Source organism: Phyllostomus discolor, chromosome 6 (assembly GCF_004126475.2).
Source record: "Phyllostomus discolor isolate MPI-MPIP mPhyDis1 chromosome 6, mPhyDis1.pri.v3, whole genome shotgun sequence".
NCBI classification, from domain to species: domain Eukaryota; kingdom Metazoa; phylum Chordata; class Mammalia; order Chiroptera; family Phyllostomidae; genus Phyllostomus; species Phyllostomus discolor.
The window spans coordinates 28078681-28103838 of record NC_040908.2 but is presented as its reverse complement, the minus strand read 5'-3'; the positions used below and the strand labels follow the sequence as shown (position 1 = coordinate 28103838).

The 25158-nt window shown below is 46.2% G+C and overlaps 1 protein-coding gene and 1 pseudogene across 2 annotated transcripts in view; both read right to left on the bottom strand.

Annotated features, from left to right (window-relative positions):
- PRKCE (protein kinase C epsilon) overlaps positions 1–1285 on the bottom strand; it is a 473918-nt gene extending 472633 nt beyond the window's left edge. Inside the window, exon 1 of one of the 2 annotated variants that reach the window (XM_036027919.1) lies at positions 150–1285. In XM_036027919.1, coding sequence (XP_035883812.1) covers positions 150–497 — 348 coding nt within the window. In that variant the 5' untranslated portion in view covers positions 498–1285. The remainder of the gene's footprint in view (positions 1–149) is intronic. The other variant, XM_028515225.2, reaches the window with a different exon arrangement.
- A 21993-nt stretch (positions 1286–23278) lies between these two features.
- Positions 23279–24570, bottom strand: LOC114498718 (annotated as a pseudogene).
- Between the last annotated feature and the right edge of the window lie 588 nt (positions 24571–25158).

The window sequence follows — 25158 nt, the reverse complement described above, 5'->3', positions numbered from 1 at the left end:
ACTTAGGTACGCATACACACACCCTCCGGATGACAGTTAAGTCCCCACACTCCACTACCAATGCCAAGGCCGTGTATCCCCCCACCACCACCACCACCCAACCCTGGACCCCTCGGCGGGGCTCCTGGACTGGGAGGCGCCAGACTCACCCAGTCCTCGAAGTGGCGGCTCCCGTTCTGCAGCAGCTCCTCAAACTGGATGGTGCAGTTGGCCACGAAGTCGTCGTAGCCGATGGGGGCATCGTGGAAGACGGCCAGCTCGATCTTGCGCCCATTGCACACATCGGTCACGAACTCGTCGTGCCAGGATGGGCTGTTGGTCTTCTGCTTTGTCGCCGTTTGGCCGATGCGCGAATCGTCCACGTTGAGGGCAATGTAGGGGTCCAGAAGGAAAGTCTGTGGCCGGAGTCCCACTGCATGGCGCAGCGACCAGGCTGTGGGCTTCAAGCTCACGGCCTCGCAGATTTTGATCTTGAGCAGGCCATTGAACACTACCATGGTCGGGGCAGGGAGTGGGGGCCGGGGTCACTCCGTCCGCCCTGAGGGCAGGATGAAGAACCGACGCCCCGGTGCTGCGAGCCTCAGGGACTCCCGAGTCCCCTCTCGCCCCACCCCACACTCAGTCTACACCTGGTAGCTTTGCACCCTGGCTCAGGCGATTCTCAGCGAGTGCATGTATTTCCTCGCCAGGTTCCTAACGGAAAACAGGGAGGGGGGGAGAGCTGGGGGACGTTCGTGTTTGAAGCAAGTCTCTCCCCCCCTACCACCAGCCGCACCTCCAGAAGCAGAGAGGATCTGTCGGCTCCGCTGCCGGCCACGGGGTCTGTCTCGCCGCCTCGCTGGCTCTCCGCGTCCGGGCTGTGTGGAGCGGGCGCCGCGTCGGGCGCTTACCTACCTTTCCGAAACATAATCCCCGGGAAATTTTGACTCGGGGAGGGCGAGGGGGCGGTGGGGCGGGGACGAGAACCCGGGGCGCAGATTTCAACCCGGATCCTCTTCGCACACCCAGCGCCCGCCTCTGACCGCGCGGGGCGGGGGATGGACCGAGGGATGTTCAGTCTATCCGGAGGGATGCATGTCGAGAGGAAATGGTCCGCCTCGGAGCCAATTTTTTAAAAATCCACAAGCCTCACAGCTAGCCTGGCCGCTGCCTCTTGGGCGAAACAGCGCCGCGCCACAGTCGGCAATCCGGAGGCTCCGGGAGCCCGGAATCTCACATCCGCGCGGGCTCGGTGGCCGCTGCTCTGGCTCGGGGCGCAGGCCGGCACCGGGCGGTGCGCAGCGCGGCGGCGGGGCCAGGACTGTGACTCGGCGCGGCCCCACCTCCCGGGCGCCGGCGCCCGCCCGCCAGCCCGCCCGCCGCGCTCCCGAGTCCCTGCTCTCAGCTGCAGCTCGCTAGCCGCCCGCCCGCTCTCCCCCTCGGTCCCTTCTCGCTCCGTCGGTGTGTGAGCAAGTCTCCCTCCCTCTAATGCAGGAAATGCGCAAAAGACGTCAGAGAGAGCGAGAGAGGGAGTGTGTGTGTGTGTGTGTGTGTGTGCACGGGGGCGCGCGCGCGCGCGCTCCAGTGTTTAGGGAAATAGAAAGTTTTGCCGGTTGGGGGAGCAATACGGGAAAAGTGAGCTGCAAAGAGTACCACGAAGAGCGGGCGAGCCTGCCTGGGTTGTGGCGGCAGGCGGGGAAGCCTGGCAGGGACCCGGCGTGGGACCCGGGAGAGTGGCGGTGTTGGGGCCCGGGGTGCGGGCGCTGTGTGCTGTGGGTACCTGGTCTTGACTCTCCACCCGCGAGGAGCAGGCCGCGCATTTCCTGTGGGCTCTGTGGCCAACACTGTTTTAGAACCGCTGGTGGGAGAGCAGCGGGGTGGGGGCGCACTACGGAAAAGGGAATCGAGACCCTCCCCCACCCCCAGCCTCACTTGGGCCGCAGCAGGGGATCGCAGCCAGCGGAGTACTGTCTTTCATTCTGTCCCGAGACCCTGGGCTTGGCTGGGGGGGGGGGGGGGGGGGGGGGGGGCGGGGGGCGGGAGCACAAGGAGGGGCGTGCAAAGCTCCGTGTGAGGTTTTTATACGTTTATTCTCTCTTCCCTTTCTTTGGGGCATTCTCCCCCTTGTGATCTGTCCTGGAGTTCTCAGGCTGCGAGAACTTGTTGACAAATGAAAGCTTAGTGGAACCCCGGCTCGGTTTGTGTGTTTACTTTCCGCAAAGTGCCTTCATATTTACTCTGGACCTCGTCTGCTCTTTGTGGGGAGATGGCTGTGATCGGCGCACCGGCAGTGGCCGTCCGAGATGCGGGGAAAACCGGACGCACCCAATGGGGGGCCAGAGACTATGTCCCGGCTAATTTCCTCCATAACCTTTAAACTCCTGCTGGAAGCGGCCTAGGCGGCCAGTCACGTGAGGCGATCCCTGGGCTGCCGGGGAAAAATTTCCTCCGCTGGGAGTCGGGACGGAGAAGGCGGCCCTGCGAGGGACTGCCCCTCACTGTGGGACACGGACCTGGGAGGGCGGGGCCGCGATCCGCAGGCCTGGGGCGCGGCCCTGCACTGAGTACTCTGAAGGACTGGGCTGGGAAGAGGTCTTCTCTGCGACCTGCGAGCGGGGCAAGTAGGGAGGGGGATCTGTAAATGGAAAAAGAAAACCTCGGCCCTCGCCGAGGGTGTGCCAAGTCAAGTCAGGAAGTTTGTAGAAATCGTTGTAAGCTGAGTGTTTATCTGGCGGGACTGGTTAAAACCCACCTCTCCATCACTTCTCAGCAGAAAAAAGTTATCGTTACCTGTGAGTTAAAAAAGAAAAAAGTTAAAGGCGAGGAAGGAGACAGTCCCCTGGGACAACAGGACATACCACATGCAGCACACAGGTCGCAAAAATAATCAGAAAAGTCCAAAGGTGATTGTGGCAGATCCCCTGTCTCCTAAGGCTGGCAGTCACTGCCCGCCAGGATCCTGTGCGTCATTTCTAGAAGCCTGCCGGGTGAAGCGGGCAGCAGGGCAGAGGGAGGGCTAAAACAGAGGCTTAGGGACAGACGAGATGGTTCACATATAAAACATGCCTTCCTTGGCCACTTCCACCAGCTGGAGATGGTGTTCAAAAATCTGTCATTTTGACGGAGCAAAACAGGGATACGTCCCTGTTGTTTAATTTTTATCTTCTGAACATTAGAACTTTTCCTCCTTGGTTTTCACTTTCACCATTTTATTTTTCTTAAACTTTTTCCTCCTTCACGGGGCATGTAATTGAAGACAACTGGCAGAAAGAGCTTGATTTCCAGAAAATGCACTTGGGAAGCAGAGACACTGCGAGATGCAGTGAGCCGCCTGCCAGACAAAGGCAAAATGTAAAGGGCACCAATCAGCTCCAGATAAAACATACTGTAGTGCAATATTTTTGGAAGTCTAAATTCATGTAAAAAATCAGCATGAACATATCCAAAGCTTAAATCACTTTAAATGCTGCATTCAAATATTACTTCTATTACTGAGATTATTGACATCCCTGAAAATCTGCACCCAAGGTGAATGCTTCATTTGCCTCGATCCAGCCCCGGTCCTATCGGGAAGCCCAGAAAGGCAAGGATTTCGTGAAGTTAGAGATCCTTGAGTGAACAATGCTCCATACCTGTCCTTCCTCTGGGCGAGTTCCAGCTTGCCATACCAACAGAGGGGCTGAACAACAGTGGCCCAATCCTTCCTCCCCAGCATGTTAGATAAGAAGTAAGTTTAGAATTATAGACCCATGGAACTTGAGCTTTTTACATAATATCCTATCCCACCCCTTCTGAAGCACGACCCCCAAACATATTAAGGAGGATCTGTTGCCATCTCAGGGAGTAGACATGCTTAAAAGCATTGGTTTTCTTCTTCCTTATGACCTAAGTAAGGTTGCAGAAAGGCAGCAGCTGCCTCTCAGCAGAATGTTTGTTACACGTGTGAATAATCACACCGCAATCCTCAGGTGCAGCCACTACCAGTGTGTGACCTCTCCTTTCAATTACAGTTCTTTCTGTGCTGGGAGTGCGGGGTGGTGTAACTGAAAGACTTGGCCACACTGCCTGTTTTGTATCGATGGATATTTATGGAAAAAGAGGGGATGCTGATAGTCTAGATGCAAACGTTGCTGATTCCCTGCCCCTCTTACATCCTTATTTCTAAAGAAACCTCTCACCTCCCTACATTTAAGCTTGGCTGAATGAAAGTGATGTGTTCTCCAGGGGCCCCATGGAGATGCCTGGTGGGAGGCTTTTTAGGGGAAAGCCCTTACACTTACCTGGGAAGGGAGGTCCGAGATGACTGTGCCCCAGATTCCATGCGAGAAGAAAAAGAAGCACTCGCAGGGGGGAAGGTTTCAAATGTAAAACTCCAATCAATAATTAGTATTTACTTCATCTTCTCTTGGCCCCTGTCCATGCGAGGAGAGACCAAAAAAACCCCAGAGTTTATTTATAAAAAATTGTGCATTCATTCTCACACGTGTAAACTTCAGCTGCCTTCAAAGCACTCTCCATCTGATGCAATGCACCTATCGAGACTTTTTTCCAGTGCTCAAAACAGTTTTGAACTCGTCCATTTTGATGCTTTGTAGTGCTTCTGCCATTTTCTTCCTTTCACCTCTTCACATCAGCAAATCATTTCCCTTTGAGGAGTTTTTTCATCTGGGGAAACAAGCCAACAAAAAAGTCACTTGGCCTGACGTTGGGTGAATAGGGAGAGTGGGGCACGGGGGTCAGGCTGTTTTTGGTCAACAACTGCTGAACACTCAGTGCGGTGTGGGCTGAGTGTGCTTGTAAATTACCCATCATGAAATGGGCAAACGTGTTGAAAGAGGCTTAAAAATATTCACTGAAGCCTCAGGCAGCCTCTCACAATAATACCAGCTGGTACACTGATACAGATGGGTTCCTGGAACACTCACATAGCAGGGGAAGCCTGCTACAACAGGCCCACCTTCTAGAAGGTAATTCCGTTTTTGGGGGGGGTCCCCTCCATTCTTGAAAGCCAGGGCAGCGTTGGTGTAGACATTGAGTAAAATGCCCTTTGGGTTCCAGCTATGGCTTAGTCATCTGGTGACCTTTGGGAGACAGAAGAGGAAAGGAAGAAAAATGATACAAGAATTTTAAAAACAGATGATTAAGATGGTGCTCCTCTCCTTTTAAAATTAAGGTTCATCAGAAAAAGGACTGAAAGGGCAAGAGTTCCATGCCCTGACCAGTGTGGCTCATTGGTTGGGTGTTGTCTTGCAAAGCAAAAAGTTGCTGGTTCAATTATGTGTTAGTGCACATGCCTGGGTTTCAGGTCTGGTCCCCATTCAGGGTGCATACAAGAGGCAGCCAATCCATGTTTCTCCCTCTCCCTTCCCCCCTCTCTAAAAATAAATACATAAAATCTTTAAAAAAGAGTTCCAGAGTGTCCGGTAAGTGCTGCCCTAGATGGAGAGGTGCACCAGCCTCTCAAAAAACGCAGAGGATCAGCCCTTTGCCTGGGGTTGCCTGGGAAGGCCCCACCCAGAAGGTCAAGGCCTTCCAAGAGGAGTTCCTCCAGAGGCAAAGAGGGGAGGGAAGGGCACTGGAGGCAAAAATGGAAACGGAGTGACCAGATGTACCTGGCATGTGGCAGACGGTAAGATGGGGTGAGGCAGGTTGGAGCAGACAATGAAGGACTTGTAGAGCCTGCAGATGTGTTTGAACTTTTTCCTTGAGAGACGCTGATCATGCTAAAGTGGGGAAGAGCATTACCAGAGTTAACACTTTAAAAAAGCAATTTTGTGGGAATGGCTATATTTCTCTTTTCTGCAATTTTCCCCCAGAAGACTCACTCCAAACCAGGATGTTGGAAGAACCAAGTCCAAAGATGATTTATACTCCATCTGATCAAAAATCAAACATCCCTGACTGGTGTGGCTCTGTGGGTGGGGTGGCATCCCACAGACCAAAAGGCCTCTCCAGTTTAATTCCTGGTCAGGGCACATGCCTGGGCTGTGGGCCAGGTCCCTTGTTGGGGACGTGCAAGAGGCAACGATTCGATGTTTCTCTCCCTCTCTTTCTCTCTCCCTAAAAATAAATAAACAAGATCTTTTAAAAAACGGTGTAGCTCAGTGGATTGAGCGCGGGCTGGGAACCAAAGTGTCCCAGGTTCGATTCCCAGCCAGGGTACATTCCTGGGTTGCAGGCCATGGCCCCCAGCAACCGCACATTGATGTTTCTCTCTCTCTATCTCCCTCCCTTCCCTCTTAAAAATAAAATAAATAAAATCTTAAAAAAAAAAAAAACGATACAGTTGGTGGATATTGTTTATTCAGATCAGCTAAAGGAGGCAGGGCGGGTGCCAGAACCCTAGACTGGCATGCTCATATTCAGGTCCTTGTTGCTATGTGGCCACTGTCATTCGTAGAATGCTAATGGCTCCTGCAAAGATCCGCCTGGTCTGGACCTGTCCCACATTCCACACATGCTCCACAGAAGAGAATTCAGCCACCTGGGCCACAGGACGGAAGCTACAGCAGCATGACTACACAGAAACCTCCCAGAGTTCCGTCGGTGTGGCCCTGCTCTAGCCTAACGCCCACCTGAATCCCGGCCTCACTGTAACCCCACCCCAGACCCACCACACCTGTCCTGCCACGTCTTCTTATTCTGGCTCCATCTCTTCTCTGGACTCTGTTGCAAGGACCCAGAGACTAAGCCTCACTCACACCTGCAAGGAAGTGGAGGGATCAGGTGCAACCCCACAGAGTTCAAAGATGGACAAGCACAGCAGATGACCCGGCGCCCTTTCTTCCTCAGTTCTCTCAACCCCTGAGCCCCACTCTTTTGATCATCACACAGAAGATGATGCTACATACCACACCTTCTTCGGTTCTGAGCTTGGATGTTGGGCTGCATCTTGGGGCTTTAAGTACCTGCTATGTCCAGGACCCTGGGGCTGGTGCTCTAGGGAGGACAAATAGATCTATGGATGACCCCACCCCAGTGGGACAGAGAGAGAGCAATTCGGTCATTTATTAAGCAGTCGTTACTGAGTACCAAGTCGTTTGTAACACTGGAGAAATAAAGGCGGATGGCGCATCATGACCATTTATTTGTCAGATGAGCCAGGACATGCTGCTATAATAACAGTCCCTAAATCCAACAACGGTCTTGAAATAACAAAGATTATTCTCAAGCATGCCCTAAGTCCACGGCAGGTTGGCTGGGAGCCCTGTTCCACATCAGCATTGTTGTGGAACAGCAGAAAAGTCTCCTGCATCCAGGCCAACAGAAAAGTCTCATGTGGGACATGGCTGGTCACAGGCAGAGAGCAGAAGAACCTCCTGAGGGTCTCAGGCAATTAAATAGTCCACAGAAGTGCTTCTCTTCATTAGCTGTTAGCTAGACCCAGTCACGTGGCCCACCTCCCAGAACCATAAGGAGGCTGGGAAGTTTTCCCGTCCGCAGGGGTGAGGGCCTGGGATATCTGGTGAGTAGCACTGAAGACTGACCCTATCCTCAAACATCTGGTGCAGAAAGATAACTCAAGGTAGCTCAGCGTAAATGACAGATAAATGTCACCATCAGAACGTGCTGCAGTGCTTCAGAGGCCACAGAGATGGCAATTAATGGCCCAGGCCACCGCAAACCGAAGACTTCAGAGGCCATGGAGAATCCTGCCTGTTGTCAGAACTAGCAGTCACCGGGGCTCCTCTTCTGCTTCCCTCGCATGTCCAACCTCACAGCACCCCCAGGTCCTCGGGCCACGTCAGAGCCCCGTCAGCACTGCGCAGGCATTTGGGCACGACAGAACCGAGACTTTTTGTTATACTCTGCAGGATCTGAGTAACCACCTGGTCCATATTCTTTATTACGATTAAATTCCTGCATTAAAGAAAACCGAGACATGGAGAAATGAACTGACTGGCCACACGAAAGTTTTAATAACCAAAACACTAATTAGAGGTCTCAAGTCAACTCTCACTTCCTAGTTTAATTTTACTGATTTTTCTACATTACCATGCTGGAAATGATGCAATGTCATAGAGTGGTAATAAGTCCAAGTACATTTTAATTCCTTGGAAACAAAATTTCTGTAAATCCAAGGTCCAGGTCTGTTTTATTTGTTGGCTCTGAATTTAACTGACCTTAGTGCATTATAGACTTATAATAATGTTCAGGAGACTAGGCTATTGACAAGAGTTCTTCCTGAGATTGTTTTGGTCGTATGTGTCTTTAAAACAAAAGGGATTTGTTGTTTCTCGAAGTCTCTGTATCTTCTCTCCTAACACCCGTGAGCTGCCTTTCCGGCGCGTGGTTTTATGTACCTGTATCAAGTGAGACAGCTGTTTCTCCACGCTCCCTGTGGATATCTTATCAATTAGCAGATGATGAATCTGTTCGGATAAGGTTACACATCTTTCACACATTCTGGACCTTTGGTTAATCCAATGCTACTTCTAATTTACCTTTCAGAATCAAGCAGCTGAGACTCCAGGCAGGGAACAGTGTCTTTGTCATGGAAAACAATTATGTGGCTATAACCAATATGCAACAGAACTGGTTAAAATCACAAGAGCTGTTGCAACCCGTGTTCGCGTGATGCAGTGTGGCCTTCTCTCCTAAGGCCCCAGCGCTTCATGGACCTGGTCCTTACTCCTCCCTGAACTCTCCTTCCCCTTCCTTCTCACTTCTCCTTGAAGCCCTTACCTCTGCCTGCACTGCAATGCACTTATTTGGAACCTGTTTTAATTCTGCCACTTCTTTGAAAGATCTGTAAGTTTGGAGACTCATCTCAATACTTAACTCTCCAGTAGCTTGGGCATAGTAGGCACAACTTTGTGCTCTATAATTATTTGTTACAAAGATGTCAGTTTTAAATAAGAGTATCACAAATCTTGTTAGCTTTTATCTTCCTTGTCTGGATGAGTTCCTTGGCGATAAGTGGCTCGCCACACTCCACCACAAGCGTGTCTTGTCGTGAGAAATGCACGGGTTGGCTGGGCGGTGTCAGGACTGCACCTGCGCCCGGCTCTGCGAGCCGACAGCGCCCTCTGGCGGGCCCGAGCGCTTCCAGCTCTGTTCATCCTCCGGCTTTGACCCCCGGGCATCTGCTGCTGCCCCAAGGGGCTCTGGCTCCAAAGCAATAGGATTAAACAGGTCAAGGAGAAGGCTACATGGCGTGGGACCACTAGCTTTATTAACATGCTCATCATGAGCAGGAGTAAATGCAGTCAGACAAACATACCTGCTGTATGAAAAAAATGTGCTGTCATTTTTTAAAAGATGTATTTATTTATAGGAGGGGAAGGGAGGGAGAAAGAGAAGGACAGAAATATCAGTGTGTGGTTGCCTTTCACATGCCCCCTACAGGGGACCTGGCCAGCAACCCAGGCATGAGCCCTGATTGGGAATCAAACCGGTGACCCTTTGGCTCCCAGTCCAGTGCTCAATCCACTGAGCTGCACCAGCCAAGGCTGCTGTCATTTTTTTTGTAAACCACTAGGCTTCTCAAAGTGAAGAATTCTGTTGCTATCACTGCATTAGAGCAACAGGCCATCCATTTGCTGGTTAGATCCGTGCTGGATTCAGGGAAAACAGAGATGAAGAAGGTGCGGTCCAGATGTTTGAGAAGCTAGAACCTGAAGGCAGAAGAGAGTCAGGGGCCTCCACACAGACCGCAGAGACCGCCCCTGCTTTGCTCTTGGCTTAGACTATGGGTCATTCCTGAAGCTAAGCTGGCGGCTGTGAGTAATGACCGTGGAACCCCGAGAATGGAAAGTACTGGAAGTGGGAGGGACTGGGGCTCCCTCCGAGGTTGCTCCTCTCATTCCAGCAGACAACTTGGCTTCCTTTCCTGGAAGAAAATAACACAACAGATGCCAACAGCTGGGGGAATCACTCAACTTTTTGCCATCAAACCCAACGAACACTTAGGAAGTAAGAAAGAATGAGCATCATTCCTCCATCACCAGCTGAATCCCGTCTGGCCTGCAGTGCATCCACGTCAGCACAGAGCCATATGGGGTGGGATACAGCTTGGAAACACAGGAACTTAGTTCTAGAAACTTGGTCAAATTACCTGTGTCTCAATGTACCCTAGTGTATTCAAATGTAACTCGGAGTTTGTAACAACTGCCTTATAGAGTAACAATGGGTATTGTGTTTCATGTAGGTACAGTGCCTGACACTGAGCAGTTCTCAGGAAATCCCCTTACGTGCTGAACTCACTCTCCAAGGGACATTTCTTTCTTTAATCCACTCTATCTCCAGCACTGATAGCTCCCCCAAGGTAGCTTGGATAGTGGGGGTTTGATGCGAAGGGTCCCGGAACACCAAGGGGTTTGCCCCGGCCCAGAACCCCAGTAAGAATGGCCCTGAGACCAGGTATGCAGTACCCTCCTCTACACTGTGCCTTGGTACAATGAGGGAGGGAACTGCAAGAAAAATTCTAATAACTTGAATAGAATATAAATAATCAGGAAACAAAGCCTATGGCTAACCAGCTTCCCCTTGCAGCTGTGTGTGAGTTTTCCAGCCATTTAATCCACTGGAACCCTAATTTATGTGTACCCTGCCCGCTCCAGTGGCTGTAAAGTAGTAATTACTTATTTCTGTCTCAGAGGAGATTTAAATAGAAAGGGCACTGAGCAACTTGCCTAACGTTCCACGGTCAGCACCCCGGACACGGCCTCCTGTCCCCTGTCCTTTGGTGCACGATGGACATACTCACTGTTCCATTCATTCAAGTTCCTACCCTGATGCCCTCATCTTGTGGGACCCAGTGTCCCCACAGGATGGGGATAGTTCAACAAGTGACCTTGCAAGAACAGTGCTAGTGCAAGAACTGACCTCGCCAACACAACACGTAGCATATCATTGTGGTTTTCTCTAGCAAGAGAAACAGAGAAGTGGTTAGTGTTTCCCACACTGTCCTCTAGTGACATCCACACATTCTGTGTTTGCCTGCCTGTGTGGAGCGTAACTCAGGAGAAAAATGTGTAGGGCATACAGAAGGCAGGTGCAGTGGGAGGGGCACTTTACAGCGTATTTGTTTCTTAAAATAGTAACAGTAGTAGTAATAGTAGCAACAACAATAATGATAATAGCTAACTAACAACTGTTGGTTGAAAACTCTGTGCCAGGCAGTAACATTGAACTACTCTTAATCATCAAAACAACCCAACGAAGTAGGTATTACCATATTTCTCCAGTTCTAAGACACATTTTTTAAAATCACACTTTAACATCTCATAATACACATAGTCAGAAAGTATCATGTCATATCATAATTGCAGGTGAGGCTTTTTAAACCTCTTAGTACTGCATACAAGTAGGGTGCATTTTATAGATGAAGCAATTGAGGTAGAGAAAAGCTAAGCAATGCACCCAGGCTCTCACCACTAGTGGGCAGCAGAGCCTGGACTCAGACACAAGCAGTCTGTCTAGTCCCAGCGCCCGCCATATGTTTGTTTGTGTTGCCACCTCAGGCATCCTTCAAACCATTTCCCCTCATCGCTGTGTCTGTCCAATAGGAGCCAGGCTCATGCCGACCACACACTCTGTAAAGCAGGATATGTATTTTTTCATGCATGCCAATTTTGTTTTAACTTGCCCATGTAACCATGATTCTATTCTGCCTCTCACAGAAAACTCAGAATTTAAAAACCAGCTCCAGAAAAAAAGAGGCTGAAGTAAACCTGGCTGAGTGGGGCTGGGGGGAGAGGCGGGCTCCAGAGATATTTCCCCAGGAGAACACCCACTCCCGTGACTGCCTCTCACTTCTTTCGGCCTTGATTGAGTGACTTTCACTTTCTGGCCTCAGTTTCTCCAACTGTAAAATGAGAGGCCTGTGCCAGTTCCCAACTTTTCTGGTGGTACAGCCTTAACATTTAAAACATTTGAGCACACATCTTCAATATATGTATCCCCCTTTTTTATTGACAAAAAGGGAAGTGTACCGGTGTGTGCGTGTGCAGCTATATGCTTTAACACACGTAGAGATCTATGCAACCGCCACCCCAGTCAGAACAGAGAACCGTTCCATCGCCCCCTCCCTGCAATTCCCTCGTTTTATCATTCGCAGGGCAAGTCTGCCCACCACCGTTCAGGTCTTTGTCTCTGCAGTGTTGCCTTTACCGGAATGTCATTTCCGTGAAACCATACCATACGTCACCTTTTGTCATTTTCACCCTGTGAAATGTCTTTGAGCTTCATCCACAGTGTCAAGTATATAAATAATTTGTTCCTTTTTATTGTTGAGCAGTAACCCACAGATTCCTATGATGTGCTATGGATAGACATACTGTGTTTGACTTACTTAGCCTCTCACTCTCTGAAGGGCATTTAGGCCGTCCCTAGCTTGTGGTGGTTATGAGTGAAGCTACCATAAACATTTTTGTGTAGGTTTTTGGTTGAGCATAAGTTTTCATTTCTTAAGGGTTTACTAGAAGGGGGATTACTGGATCATATAGTAAATATATACTTAACTTTATAAGAAATTGCCAAACTGCTTTTAAGTATCTATACCATTTTGCCTCTCCACCAGCAAGGTGTGGGGGTTCTGGTTCTTCTGCATCCGCACTAGCACTTGGTATTTTCACTTGGGTTTGTTGTTGTTTTAATTGAAGTCATTGTAATAGGTGTCTCATTGAGATTTTTCTTTTCATGTGCTTATCAGCTGATGGCATATTTATTCAAATCTCTTGCCTATTTTTTTGAGGCTTTATTTATTTTTGGAGAGAGGGGAAGGAGGGAGAAAGGCAGAGAGAAATGTCAATGTGAGAGAAATACATTGACCGCTCACCTTTCAAACACCCCCACCGGGGACCTGGCCCGCAACCCAGGCGTGTGTCCCACAGGGAATAGAACTGGTGACCTTTTGGTTCACAGGCTGGCGCTTGATCCACAGAGCCATACCGGGCAGTGTTCATGGCTATTTTTAAAACTGGTTGCCTTCTACTATTGAGTTTTGAAGTTTATTTACATATTCCAAATACAAGTTCTTTGTTGGATATGAGATTTGTTAACAGTTGCTTCCAGTTTATAGTTTGTCTTTTAATTCTCTTAACAATGTCTATTGCAGAAAAAAGTTTTAATTCTCAAGTCCAATTTGCCATTTTTCCTTAATGATGTTTTATGTCATATCTAAAAAACTCTTTGCCTAACTTAAGATCACAATCTTTTTCTCCTATTTTTTAAATAAAAAAGTATACTTCTGGTTTTACATTTAAATCTATGGCCCGTTTCAGGTTAATTTTTCTATAAATTATACTCTTACATGTCAGTTGAAGTTCATTTTTTTTCATATGGATGTCTGGCTGCTTTATTTGTTGGAAGAAATACCCATGTTACCCATTGAATTGCCTTCCCACCTTTGTCAAAGTCGGTGGGTCAAGCATTGTACAATACATTTTAAAATGGTTAAAGTGGCGAATTTTATGTTATGTAGACCTTCTCTTAAGAAAATAACCTGTTTTTAAAGACTCATCGGTTGTTTTTTGTGAGGACCTGTTTCTGGGCTCTCTTACTCTGTTCCTTCGCTCCCTGAGCCCGGCCTTTCACCAGCACCGCCTGGGCTTGTTACTTAGCTTCAAGTTCAAGTAGCGTGTCGTGTCTTTGCTTTTCTTTTTCAAAATGACTTTGCTTATTCTAGGCCCTTTGCTTCCCCATATAGATTTTTTAATCAGCCTGCCTACATCTACAAAAAATCCTGCTGGGATTTTGATTGTTATTATATTAAATCCATAAAATCAATGTTGGCCCTGTAGGATTCCCTGATAATACATAGGGCATCCAGTTACATTTGAATTTAAGATAAAAAAAAAGAATACTTAAATATAAAACCTCAAATATTGTATGCACGTATTTATACTAAAATTATTCATTGTTTATCTGAAATTCAGATTTAACCTGACATGCTGTAATTTTTTTTTTTCCTAAATCTGAAAACTCTAGTTTGGGGTGAATTAACACAACTATATGAATGTTCCGATTTATGAACACAGTATTTCTCTTTATTTAGGGCTTCTTTGAATTCCTTCATCGGTGTTTTATAGGTTTTAGCATACAGATGCTCTCTCACATGTTTGGAGACTGCATCCAAAACATTTGAATTACATTTTAAATCTCATGTTATGAGATTCTGTGCCGGATTTAAATCCTATAGAAAATATCAATTTTTTTGTTTGTCTATTTGTTTTAACTGGCAATACACCTGTTAAGCTCAGGGTGTAAGTTCTCATTTGCCTACTATGGGCTATAACCTCCACATCTGCTCAAGTTCAAAGTTGTTGCTGTACCATTCAGGTCTGTCCCGCACAAGGGCCACCCAGCGACCAGTCTGGGATGAGGGTGGGAGGTCCACTCTGCAGGTCAGTTCTCTAAGTCTCTGGTGGACGTTTAGGGCTCTATCTATACATGTGCAGCTCGGGTGTGAGCCTAGGAATTGATACATACATTACGGAATCCCTTTCCTGGGCTGCCTTCTCTTTGGTCACTGAGGGTCTGCCTTCCTGGTGTTCTGAGTAGGAATCCAGAGCCTTAGCCTCGCTGCTCTGCCATTTACTGTCTGAAACTTGGGGCCAAATGGCAAGAGGATATACAGGGGGAAAAAAAGCAATGGGGATTCTCCCTATATTTTTAGGGTCATATTCCAGTGATTAAAGAGAAACAGTCCCCTCCCTCTGGGGTCTGGGTGCCCATTTCCTTCACTTCCCAGGCTGCCATCTGTCCATCACAGAATTACAGTGTGTGTGTCTGGCACTTGCCTGGGGCTGGGCTGGGAAGGAAAGTAAAACAAAAAGGCAGGGGGATTTCCTCAAATCTCTGAATCCCATAGGAGTCCCCCTTCCTGCTCCTCAAGCCGGAAAGAGATGGCTGTCCTCAGGACAGGCCTGGCACGCTGTTGGGGGCTCGGTCTCTGTTTGAATCCAGATGGAGAGGTATGGAAAAGAAGACCGGGAGAACTCACCACCGGGTTCTTCCCTCCTGCATCTCCTTCCCTCGTGTGTCCACTACCGCTTATTTGCAGCCCTCAGGCAGCTTCTCCAAGTTAAAACAACAGCAACAGACCCAGCTGAAAACACTAAGTGCTAGTGAGGATACAAAGAGAATTGGGAGGCCCAACCTTTGTAGACTTAAGTTTTAGTAATTTTAAACATGTACTATTTTACTGCATTCTATGATATGTAAATAAATAGTAACATTTTAAAAGGAGAGAAACTTCCATTTTTAAAAAAAGTTTTCATTTATTTGTTTTTAGAAGATGGGAAGGGAGGGAGAAAGAGAGGGAGAGAAACGTTGATGTGCAAGAGATACATTGACCAGTTGACCTGGCCTTCAAGCCAAGCATGTGCCCCAACTGGGAATCGAACTGGCAATCCTTTGGTTTGCAGGCCAGTGCTGAACCCACTGAGCCACACCAGCCAGGCAAAAACTTCCATTTTTTTAACTCAGGTGGATTAAGAGGTGCTGGATGTCAGGCAACAATGAAAATGAACACTCTGGGATAGAGAACAAACAAAGTGAGCCTGTATATCATTGGCCCAGCTTGGTGCCTTGGGAGAACTTCTGGGCCATAGTGCAATGAGGGGGAATAGAGACAGAGCCCATAGACTGGTGAAGTAGAGCTGACAGCCTGAGGAGACCCCAGTGGCTAGAGCTTGTATGACATAGTGTTGAAGAGATGATAACTAGACAGATGGGCTGCTTCAAATATGTGAAGAAGGCTCACTCGAGTTTTCATCTATGTACTGATTAGTGTGTGTCTGTGGGGAAACTGCCCTCCTGGAAGAGAGCCACCTGCAAGGATTAGGGGGAGCAGTGCCCAATGCACCTCTAGGGCCAGGGGCAGTGCTTCTTTCCACCAGCCAGAAGGCAAAACCCCACGATTCGCAGGCATCAGGCAGAGTGTTTGCAGCGATCTTGCCTTAGTAGTGGGGAATAATTAGCCCGAGGCTGAGCGCTCCTCTAGCTCTGCCTGACAATTTCCAAAAAATAAGACCCCAAATGGTCAAAGTATTTCCAAGTAACTTAACTGTGCCCCAGGGCTTAAGAATATTTAAGGGAACCTGTATAATTTTGTTAACCTGTGTCACCCCAATAAATTCAATAAAAGGAAAAGAATATTTAAGAGGAAACAAGAATATCCATTGTGCAATGAGTTAAAATTTCCAATGTCTGACATCCAGTCAAAAATCACCACATGTGCAAAGAAACCAGATAGTACACCTATGAAAGAGGAGAAAAACCCATTGAAATGGATCCAGAACTGGCACAGATGTTAGAATTAGAGGCAATGGCATTAAAACAGCTATTATAACTGAATTCCATATGTTCAAAAAGTAAAATAGAGACAGGGAATATTGAAAAGACCTAAATCAAACATCTGGAGATATAAATGACGATGTCTGAGAATAAAAACCTGTTAGATGGGATTAATGACAGATTAGATGTTATAGAAGAAAAGATTCAGTGAATTTGAAGACATAGCAATAGAAATGATCCCAAATGGAACACAGAGAGAAAAAAATCTTTCTAATGAAAGGTCATCACTGAGCTGTAGAACAACTTTATGAAGACCTATATACTGTACATGTAACTGATACTCTGGAAGGAGAGGAAAAAGTGGGAGGGGCAGTATAAATATTTGAATCCAACTCTTCCTTCTTTAATTTTTCAAATTTGAAATGTAGGCCATTCATTTAAAAATTTTTTAAAAATTACTGTAGGCCAGGCATGCTAGCAGGCTGCCGTTTGAGGTCTCTGGGCATAATGGGATGAGTAAAATAAGCTGTGTCACATGCCAGTACCATTACATAATAAAGCAATTTTTCTCCCAGTGCTCCATTGCCCAAACTCAGATCTTATCATTGCTGCTCAGTGGGTAAGAGGCTTGGAGCCTACTTTGAACTTTGATGGAACTTGAAGTAGACTAGAAAAGCAAGAGTAACAACAAGACAAGAGCAATCCAAGGCAGTATATCATAGGCTAAAACAGGTATGTATCAGATGCAAATATAAACCTCGTGAGTGTAGAGCTAGAGAGATGACTTCCTGGCTAACTCAAGGGCTAGGAGTGCTCCATAAAAATTTTTGTTTTGACATTTCCCATGGAGGGAGAAGGTTTACTCTCTACCTGCAGGTTACAGGTTCAGAATCAGGCTGAGTCAGATCTGGCTAATTTTCCTGCAACCTGAATAAATGCAGATATCTTGATCTTTCTTCCTCTAACATCTTGCCAACCCATTTTGCCCATATCCATATAGCCAAACATTTTTCTAAGGAGACATTCTGAGTTCTGAGAAGCAAAAAAGAGCTTTATTTCCTGATGTGCTGAAATCTCAGTATTTTTATTTTTTAAAAGATTTTATTTATTTATTTTTAGAGGGGAAAGGGAGGGAGAAAAAGAGAGAGAGAGAAACATCAATGTGTGGTTGCTAGGGGCCATGGCCTGCAACCCAGGCATGTGCCCTGACTGGGAATCAAACCTGCAATGCTTTGGTTTGCAGCCCGCACTCAATCCACTGAGCTACACCAGTTAGGACTTGTACAAAATCTCAGTATTTTTAAAATACTGAGTGGACATGCTTTACTATTTGCCTTATGACAAGGTAGGTGTCTTTTGAAAGAATATTGAAAGAAGGATCCAGTTGCCATTCATTCGAATGCCTTCTCCCATAGTATCCTGAATTTCAAAAGTGTCAGGATAGCACACACAGGAGCACCAAACGCTTTTTTGCATCTTCTAGCCCACTGCCCCTGACTAGGTATGTTGCATGTGGTGGAGCGGAGTGCATGGCAGGGGTCACCCAATAGCTGGTGGCATAGGGGGTTTACATAAAGTGTAGACACAGGTGGTTGCCTTCCAACAACAATCCTATTTCCTTGCTGGGATTGTTGTGTTCTGGTATTGATGGCATGTTAGGTGTTTCTCAGAGGCTGAGTCCTCCAACACTTTCCCAGCCCCAGGAGTGAATTCCTGACCAGTCTGAGCCAATCATGGAAAGTACAAAACATCCCCTTAGCCTGTGATTAGTTTAGTAATGAGCATATGATACAAAACTATTTAGTAAGATGTGGGTGGGTGTCTTTTGGGGGAGCTTTCTGGGAAGAAAATATTAAAAAGGAACAGTTCCTTGATAGTGCATGAAATATTGCTATTAGTAATTATTTTTCTTTTTGAATTAATCACTGCCCTTTTCTTTTTGGTCTGGATGATATTTATGATGCAGATATCCCTTGAAGGAGTAATACGTGACAATACATTGTCATAAATTAGTCGGTCAGCTTGCTAACAGGGATTAGGTGGTGTAGCGCACTGTAAGCCCTCCCTTTCCCTCCACCCCAGTAAGGTATGTCCATGTCCTAATCTCTGGAATCTAATTCAAGGAACTGTCCTATTACCTAATTTGGGGAAAGGGTCTTTGCAGATATAATGGAATTACACATTTTGAAATAAGGTGATCATCCTGGATTATTCAGGGGGGCCCTAAATTCAATGATAAGTACCTTTATAATTGACACTTTTACCCTGACACAGACACAGAGGAGAAGGTGATATGATGATAGAAGAGTGATGAGGCTACAAGCCACAAAAGCCAAAGGATGCTGACAGCCCCCTGGAGCTGGAAGACACAAGGAGGGAGTAAAGCCCTGTTGATGCCTTGATTTCAGACTCCGGCCTTCAGAATTGTGAGAGAATAAAATTTCTGGTGCTTTAAAACTCTGGTTTATGACTTCCGGCCAAGATGGAGGTGTAGGTAGACACACTGTGCCTCCTCACACAACCAAAAGAAGGACAACAACAATTTTAAAACAAAAAATAAACAGAACTGACAGAAAATCGAATTGTATGGAAGTCCAACAACTAAGAAGTTAAAGAATAAACATCCATCCAGACTGATATGAGGGGTGGAGATGGGCAGTCAGGAGGAGAGGACTCACAGAAAGGTGGTGGCTGGTGGAGCAGGCAATCCCACATCACGTGCAGATAAACCAGGAGGAACACCTGGGGAGCGAGACAGACCTCGAAACCCAGGGTCCCAGCGCAGGGAAGTAAAGCCTCAAACCTCTGATTGAAAATATCGGTGGGGGGTTGAGGCAGCAGGAGAAACTCCCAGCTTCACAGGAGAGTTTGTTGGAGAGACCCACAGGGTCCTAGAATGTATACAAACCCACCCACCTGGGAATCAGCATGAGAAGGGCCCGATTTGCTTGTGGGAAGTGGCAGAAATGTCTGAAATCCAGCAGAGAGCAGAGCAAGTGCCATTGTTCCCTCTCAAACCCCTCCCCCACATACAGCATCACAATGCTAAGCTACAGAAAAAAAATACAACTAAGCGACTAAGAGATAGCCAACCTATCAGATGTACAGTTCTGCATCTGATAATCAGGATGCTCACAGAATTGGTTGAATTTGGTCACAAATTAGATGAAAAAAAGGAGCAATGCTAAGTGAAATAAAGGAAAATGTACAGGGAACCAATAGTGATGGGAAGGAAACTGGGACTCTAATCAATGGTGTGGACCAGAAGGAAGAAAGAAACATTCACCAGAAAAGAATGAAGAAACAAGAACTCAAAAAAATGAGGAGAGGCTTAGGAACCTCCAGGACATCTTGAAACATTCCAACATCTGAGTTATATGGGGTGCCAGAAGGAGAAGAGAAAGAGCAAGAAATTGAAAACTTATTTGAACAAATAATGAAGGAGAACTTCCCCAATCTGGCAAAGGAAATAGACTTCCAGGAAGATCAGAGAGTCCCAAAGAAGTTGGACCCAAGGAGGGACACACCAAGGCACATCATAATTACATTACCTAAGATTAAAAATAAGGAGAGAATCTTAGAAGCAGCAAGAGAAAAGGAGACAGTTACCTACAAAGGAGTTCCCATAAGACTGTCAGCTGATTTCTCAAAAGAGAACTTACAGGCAAGAAGGGGCTGGAAAGAAGTATTCCAAGTCATGAGAGGCAAGGACCTACATCCAAGATTACTCTATCCAGCAAAGCTTTCATTTAGAATAGAAGGGCAAATAAAGTGCTTCTCAGATAAGGTCAAGTTAAAGGGGTTCATCATTGCCAAGCCCTTATTATGTGAATGTTAAAGGGATTTATCTAAGAAAAAAAGATAAAAAAATGAACAGTAAAATGATAGCAAACTCACAGTTATTAGCAACCACACCTAAAACAAAACAAAAACAAACTAAGCAAACAACCAGAACAGGAACAGAACCACAGAAATGGAGGTCACCGGGGAAGGGTTATCAATAGGGGAGTGGGAGGGGAAGAAAGGGGGGAAAGGTACAGAGAATAAGTAGCATACATTGTAGGTAGAAAATAGACAGGGAGAGGTTAAGAATAGTATAGGAGATGTAGAAGCCAAAGAACTTATATGTATGACCCTTGGACATGAACTAAAGGCGGGGAATGTGGGTGGGAGGGGGTGTGCAGGACGGAGGGTAATAAGGGGGGGGATGGGACAACTGTAATAACATAATCAATAAAATATAGTTAAAAAATAAAATAAAATAAAACTCTGGTTTATGGTAACTACCTACAGCAACCACTCTTGTTTTGCTGAGTGTTGTAATGAAGTAAAGACTCAGAAAAGGAAGTATTTGAGCCATGACAAATTCATTAACTCTACAAAAGTCAGCCTTTCTTCAGAGCTCTCACCTGGACCCTAAGTGGGCCAGATGGCTTGTGCCATGCTCGCTACTCATACATGAACTTGTAATTCCTTCTAGCCACACATTTCATCCCAGTCCTGGCTATAGATGTTGCTCTTCACTGTGGCCGATAGTTTTTTAGGTGCAAGCCTTCGACACAGAGAAATTAGATGAAACGGTATGGCAGACTGGTCAGGACAAACTTTTCTCATTCCTGGGGGTACGACTGAGCAGTCCCTGTCCCTCAAAGAGACTGCAAGTTTCCATAAGAAGAAGGACATAGTTGGTAGATTCACTCCCCCAGGTGCCTCTGCCCAGGTAACTGACATAATTGGAGAATGGCAAAGAGCTAGGAATAGAAATTTAGGGCAAAGGAACTTAATGTTTGTTGTGCAAGTACTGTGAGCCTGGTCTTGTGTTAGGTATTTACATGCACAGTCTCATTTAGTTTTCACAAAAACCACACGAGGTAAGTCGTAGCATTTTCCCCATTTTATATATGGGGAAACTGAGGCTCAGAGGGGCTACCATGTGCCCGTGTTCACAATTTGTAAGTGCTAGAAAGCAAACTCAAGGTGGCCTATTTGGCTTCAAAGCCCATGTTTTCTACACAAGAAATTGCTACTTCCTGCAGAAGTTCGAGAAGGCTCAAGACCGAAGGTAAAGGACGAGTGAGGGAAACATCGGGTTCATGCATTTTTGTCGCTCCTTCCCCACAGACAGCGGACAAATGTCTCCAAAGTCCCCGCAGAGAAGCAGTCAGCCCTCCAAGGAAACGGGTCTGGGCTGTTGTTCAGGAAGGAAGGCCACTGAGAATGTGAAATGATGCAAACTTTCATGTGGCTCACTGGAGTCCCGAGCTACTCAGTAAGTAACTCAGGGACCACAGATCACTTGGAAATGAAAAGGTTTCAAGAATAGTTGCCTACCTCAGGTTTGGGAGGCATGTTCCCACCCAGGTCTGGTGACCAGTACAGGTGTGACCCAACAATCTGTTTGTAAAAGGAGGCTGTGCTGTTGACTTTTCCTGTTCCACTGCCCCGCCCCGCTGCTTCCAGTCCACCCTCCCTCCGCCTGCGGAATACGCTACCCTGGAAAAGATATGCTCATCCTGTTTAACTGGGTCAGTAGTTTTCAGGGTGGCGTAACAAAGAACAGAGCCAGAGTTTCCCTTTCCCTCCAATTCTTATAACAAATTTCCCAGGAGTCCCAGCTAAGGTTTTAAAAGAAAAAGAGTAAGCTTGCCAAAAGGAACGTAATTTTTAACCCCCCAACTTTCTTGGTTATTACCACCAATTTCCTTCTCACACCTCATAGTTGGGTGAAATCTTGCTTCCTTCTCACTGCCTCCTATCACCCTTAGGAGAGAATTTTCCTTTTCCAGGAAACTGTCCAATTTCAAATTAAGCAAACACACGTTTGTTCCTTCAGTTAATAGGCTTGGTTCGGAAGAGACAGGTGGAAAGCTATATCTGGAAAACCATTCTGGGAACACACATTAAGACTAGCCTTTCCTTCACTGGTTTGTTTGCTCTAATTAGCTTTGAAGTCTACCCAAAACTCCTCTGGTCACCACCCAGCAGGATCTATTTACCTGCAGTTCAACTTTCCCTGTGACACTTCTCTCAGAACATGGGCTGGATCCAGGCTCTGGGTCCCTATTCACAGTGCATAACTGGCCAGGCAGGGAGCAGGGTGATTCAGAGTGAACCACTTAGCGGCCCCAAGTCTGGGTGTCCTCCTCACCCCCAGAAAAGAGCGAGGTGTCCCTGCCTAACAAAGAAGGTAGATAGAAGTACGTTGAAAACTAGAGAAGCCAGTGCACATGTAAATGAGATCACTGTGAAAATCCTTGCCCCATCAGGATGTTAACTGGGATAATAACCAAATTAATAGAGGCAGATTAACAGGCGAAAAATCAAAGTTAAACACATGTACATGGGGAATTCACATAGGCATATGATCATTCCATAAAAATTCCAAAGTCAGGGAGGCAGCATTGAGTATATAAGACGTTTTTGGGTAGAGGAGAAAGTGGAAACCGGGTGTTAGGGTTCACAAGTGAGAATGGGTGTCTTACAGGTAGTTGAGGGAGAGGCGAACACAGAAGGTAGGACAATCCTTGCTAGACGATTCAGAAACAACAGGACACGGGTTATCTAGTAAACAGACACCTGCCAAAGCCCTCTTATTCACCACTGAACTCAAATTGGGCCAGGGTGGCATCTTAAGATTTTCTTTATGAAGCTGGTTTCTCTGTCTGAATCCAGAGCAGCAAAGGGGGGTAGGAAAGGGGGGAAGGGTCAAAATTCTTTCTGAATCTTTTTAATAAACAGCTCAAAATCAACATCCCCCAAAGTAGCTTCATGGTGGCAGCACTATCATGCGTGCCTGCACTGACATGCATGGTCCCTGCACTGTCATCTCATTGCACAGCATACCTCATGGGTCAGAGATCCTGAACTCAAACAATTCATAATGTGATGCAGAGAGAACAATGCTTTTTAGGGGGCATACCAAATCACTTTATCTGAAGGAATGGGACAAATGAAAGCACATATGTGGATGACTTGGAACAACTTACAGAAGAGGCAAGGTGACTCCAACATACACGTGCTGTTTTGGTGACCAGGGAAGTCATCCCCATGGCTATGGGAAGCCAGCTGAGGCTTAGTTCTCTTCCTCGTCTTCCATAGTGTGCTTGTCAAAGTGGTACTTTGCCATACCAGATTCAAGGGGCTCCCATCTGGCACAAGTTGGTTACGTAGTCACTCAGTTCTTTGATGGATTTCACCTGCTCATTCAGGAAATGAGTCTCAATGAAGTCACAGCAACAGGGGTCATTTTTATCAGTGGCCAGTTTATGCAATTCCAGCAGTGACGGATTCATACTTTTTCCTGGGGTAATGCACACCTCATTGCATCCAGCCCCATTCTCCCATTTGGCATGGTCTGGTTTCCTTATAGCCTGAAGAAAAATTCCATCACCTCATTGATTCTGCAGCTTCATCAGTTTCTCAGCCTGTTCCTTCTCCTCATGAGACTGGTGAAGAAAATATATTTGGCAAAGTCCTTCAAAGCCACATCGTCACAGTCAAAGTAGTAAGGCATGGACAGGTAGACATAGGAAGCACAGAGCTCCAGGTTGATCTGGTCATTGATGGTGGCCTCTGAGTCCTAGTCGTAGTTCTGAAGCACCTGTGAGATAGACACGATGCTCTTACCTTGCAGCTGAGGAGAGGTGGAGATGGCCAGGTGCTGTCGGGCACTGGAGTGGTGGAAGGGCCTTGGGTGGTCTCAAGGTGCTGTGAGGAGGTGGTGGAGGGCTCTATCCATTTACCCCAATAGCTCAGCTGTGGTCCGCTCTGAGCTGCCATTGAGTGACCTAAAACAGTATATTATAGCACAGTGTGAGGGTTAGGGTGGACAGAAAATGCCTTTGGATGTCCCTATGAGGACACCCTTTATCCTATGTAGCAACCTATACAACATTTCTGACAGTGCCATCAAATGTCAGCTAGGATCCTTCTGTTAATTCTTCTTAAGGGTCACTTCTCGTGTAGATCACTTGTGACTGTTAGGAAGTGCTTCATAAACGAGAATCCAAACTTATAACCACCTCTTTTTTTTTGTCTGCTGGAATCACATAAAAAAGTTCTGTCCATTACTTCATAGGCTGGAAGAGCCTCCCTTTCTTTATTTCTTTTTCAGATATTTCATTGTTAGCATATAGAAGTACAACGGAATTCTGTATGTTGCTTTGGTATCCTGCAACTTTACTGAATTCATTGATAAGTTCTAGGAAAATTTTTGGTGGAGTCTTTAGGGTTTTCTATATAAAAAAATCATAATATCTGCAGAGACAATTTTGCTTCTTTCTTTTTTATTTGGATGACTTTTATTTCTTTTTCTTGCCTAACTGCTCTGGCTTGGATTACCAGTACCATATTGAATACAGCCAGTGAGAGTGAGCATCTTTGTCTTTTTCCTGATAATAGAGGAAACGCTTTCAGCTCTTCATCATTGAGTATAATGTTAGCTGTGGAATTGTCACAGTGGCAATGCATATCTTCCTTCCATATCCATTTTGAGAGTTTTTATCATGAAAGGAGATTGTATTTTGTCAAATATTTTTCTGCATTGATTGAGATAATCATATGATTTTTATCTTTCTTTCTATTAATGTGGTGCATCACATTCATTGATTTGCATATATGGAAACATTCTTGCATCCCAGGGATAAATCTCACTTGATCATGATATATGGTTCTTTTAATGTATTACTGAATTTGGCTTGCTAATATTTTGTTGAGATTTTTTGCATCCATATTCATCAGGGATATTCACCTGTAGTTTTCTTTTCTTGTAGTGTCCTTATTTGGCTTTGGCATCAGCGTAATTCTGGTCCAGTAAAATGAGGAAGTGTTTCCTTCTCTTCTATTTTTTTAGCAGTTTGAGAAGGACTGGTGTGAATTTTTCCTTAAATGTTTGGTAGACTTCACCGGGGAAACCATCTGGTCCTGGGCTTTTCTCTT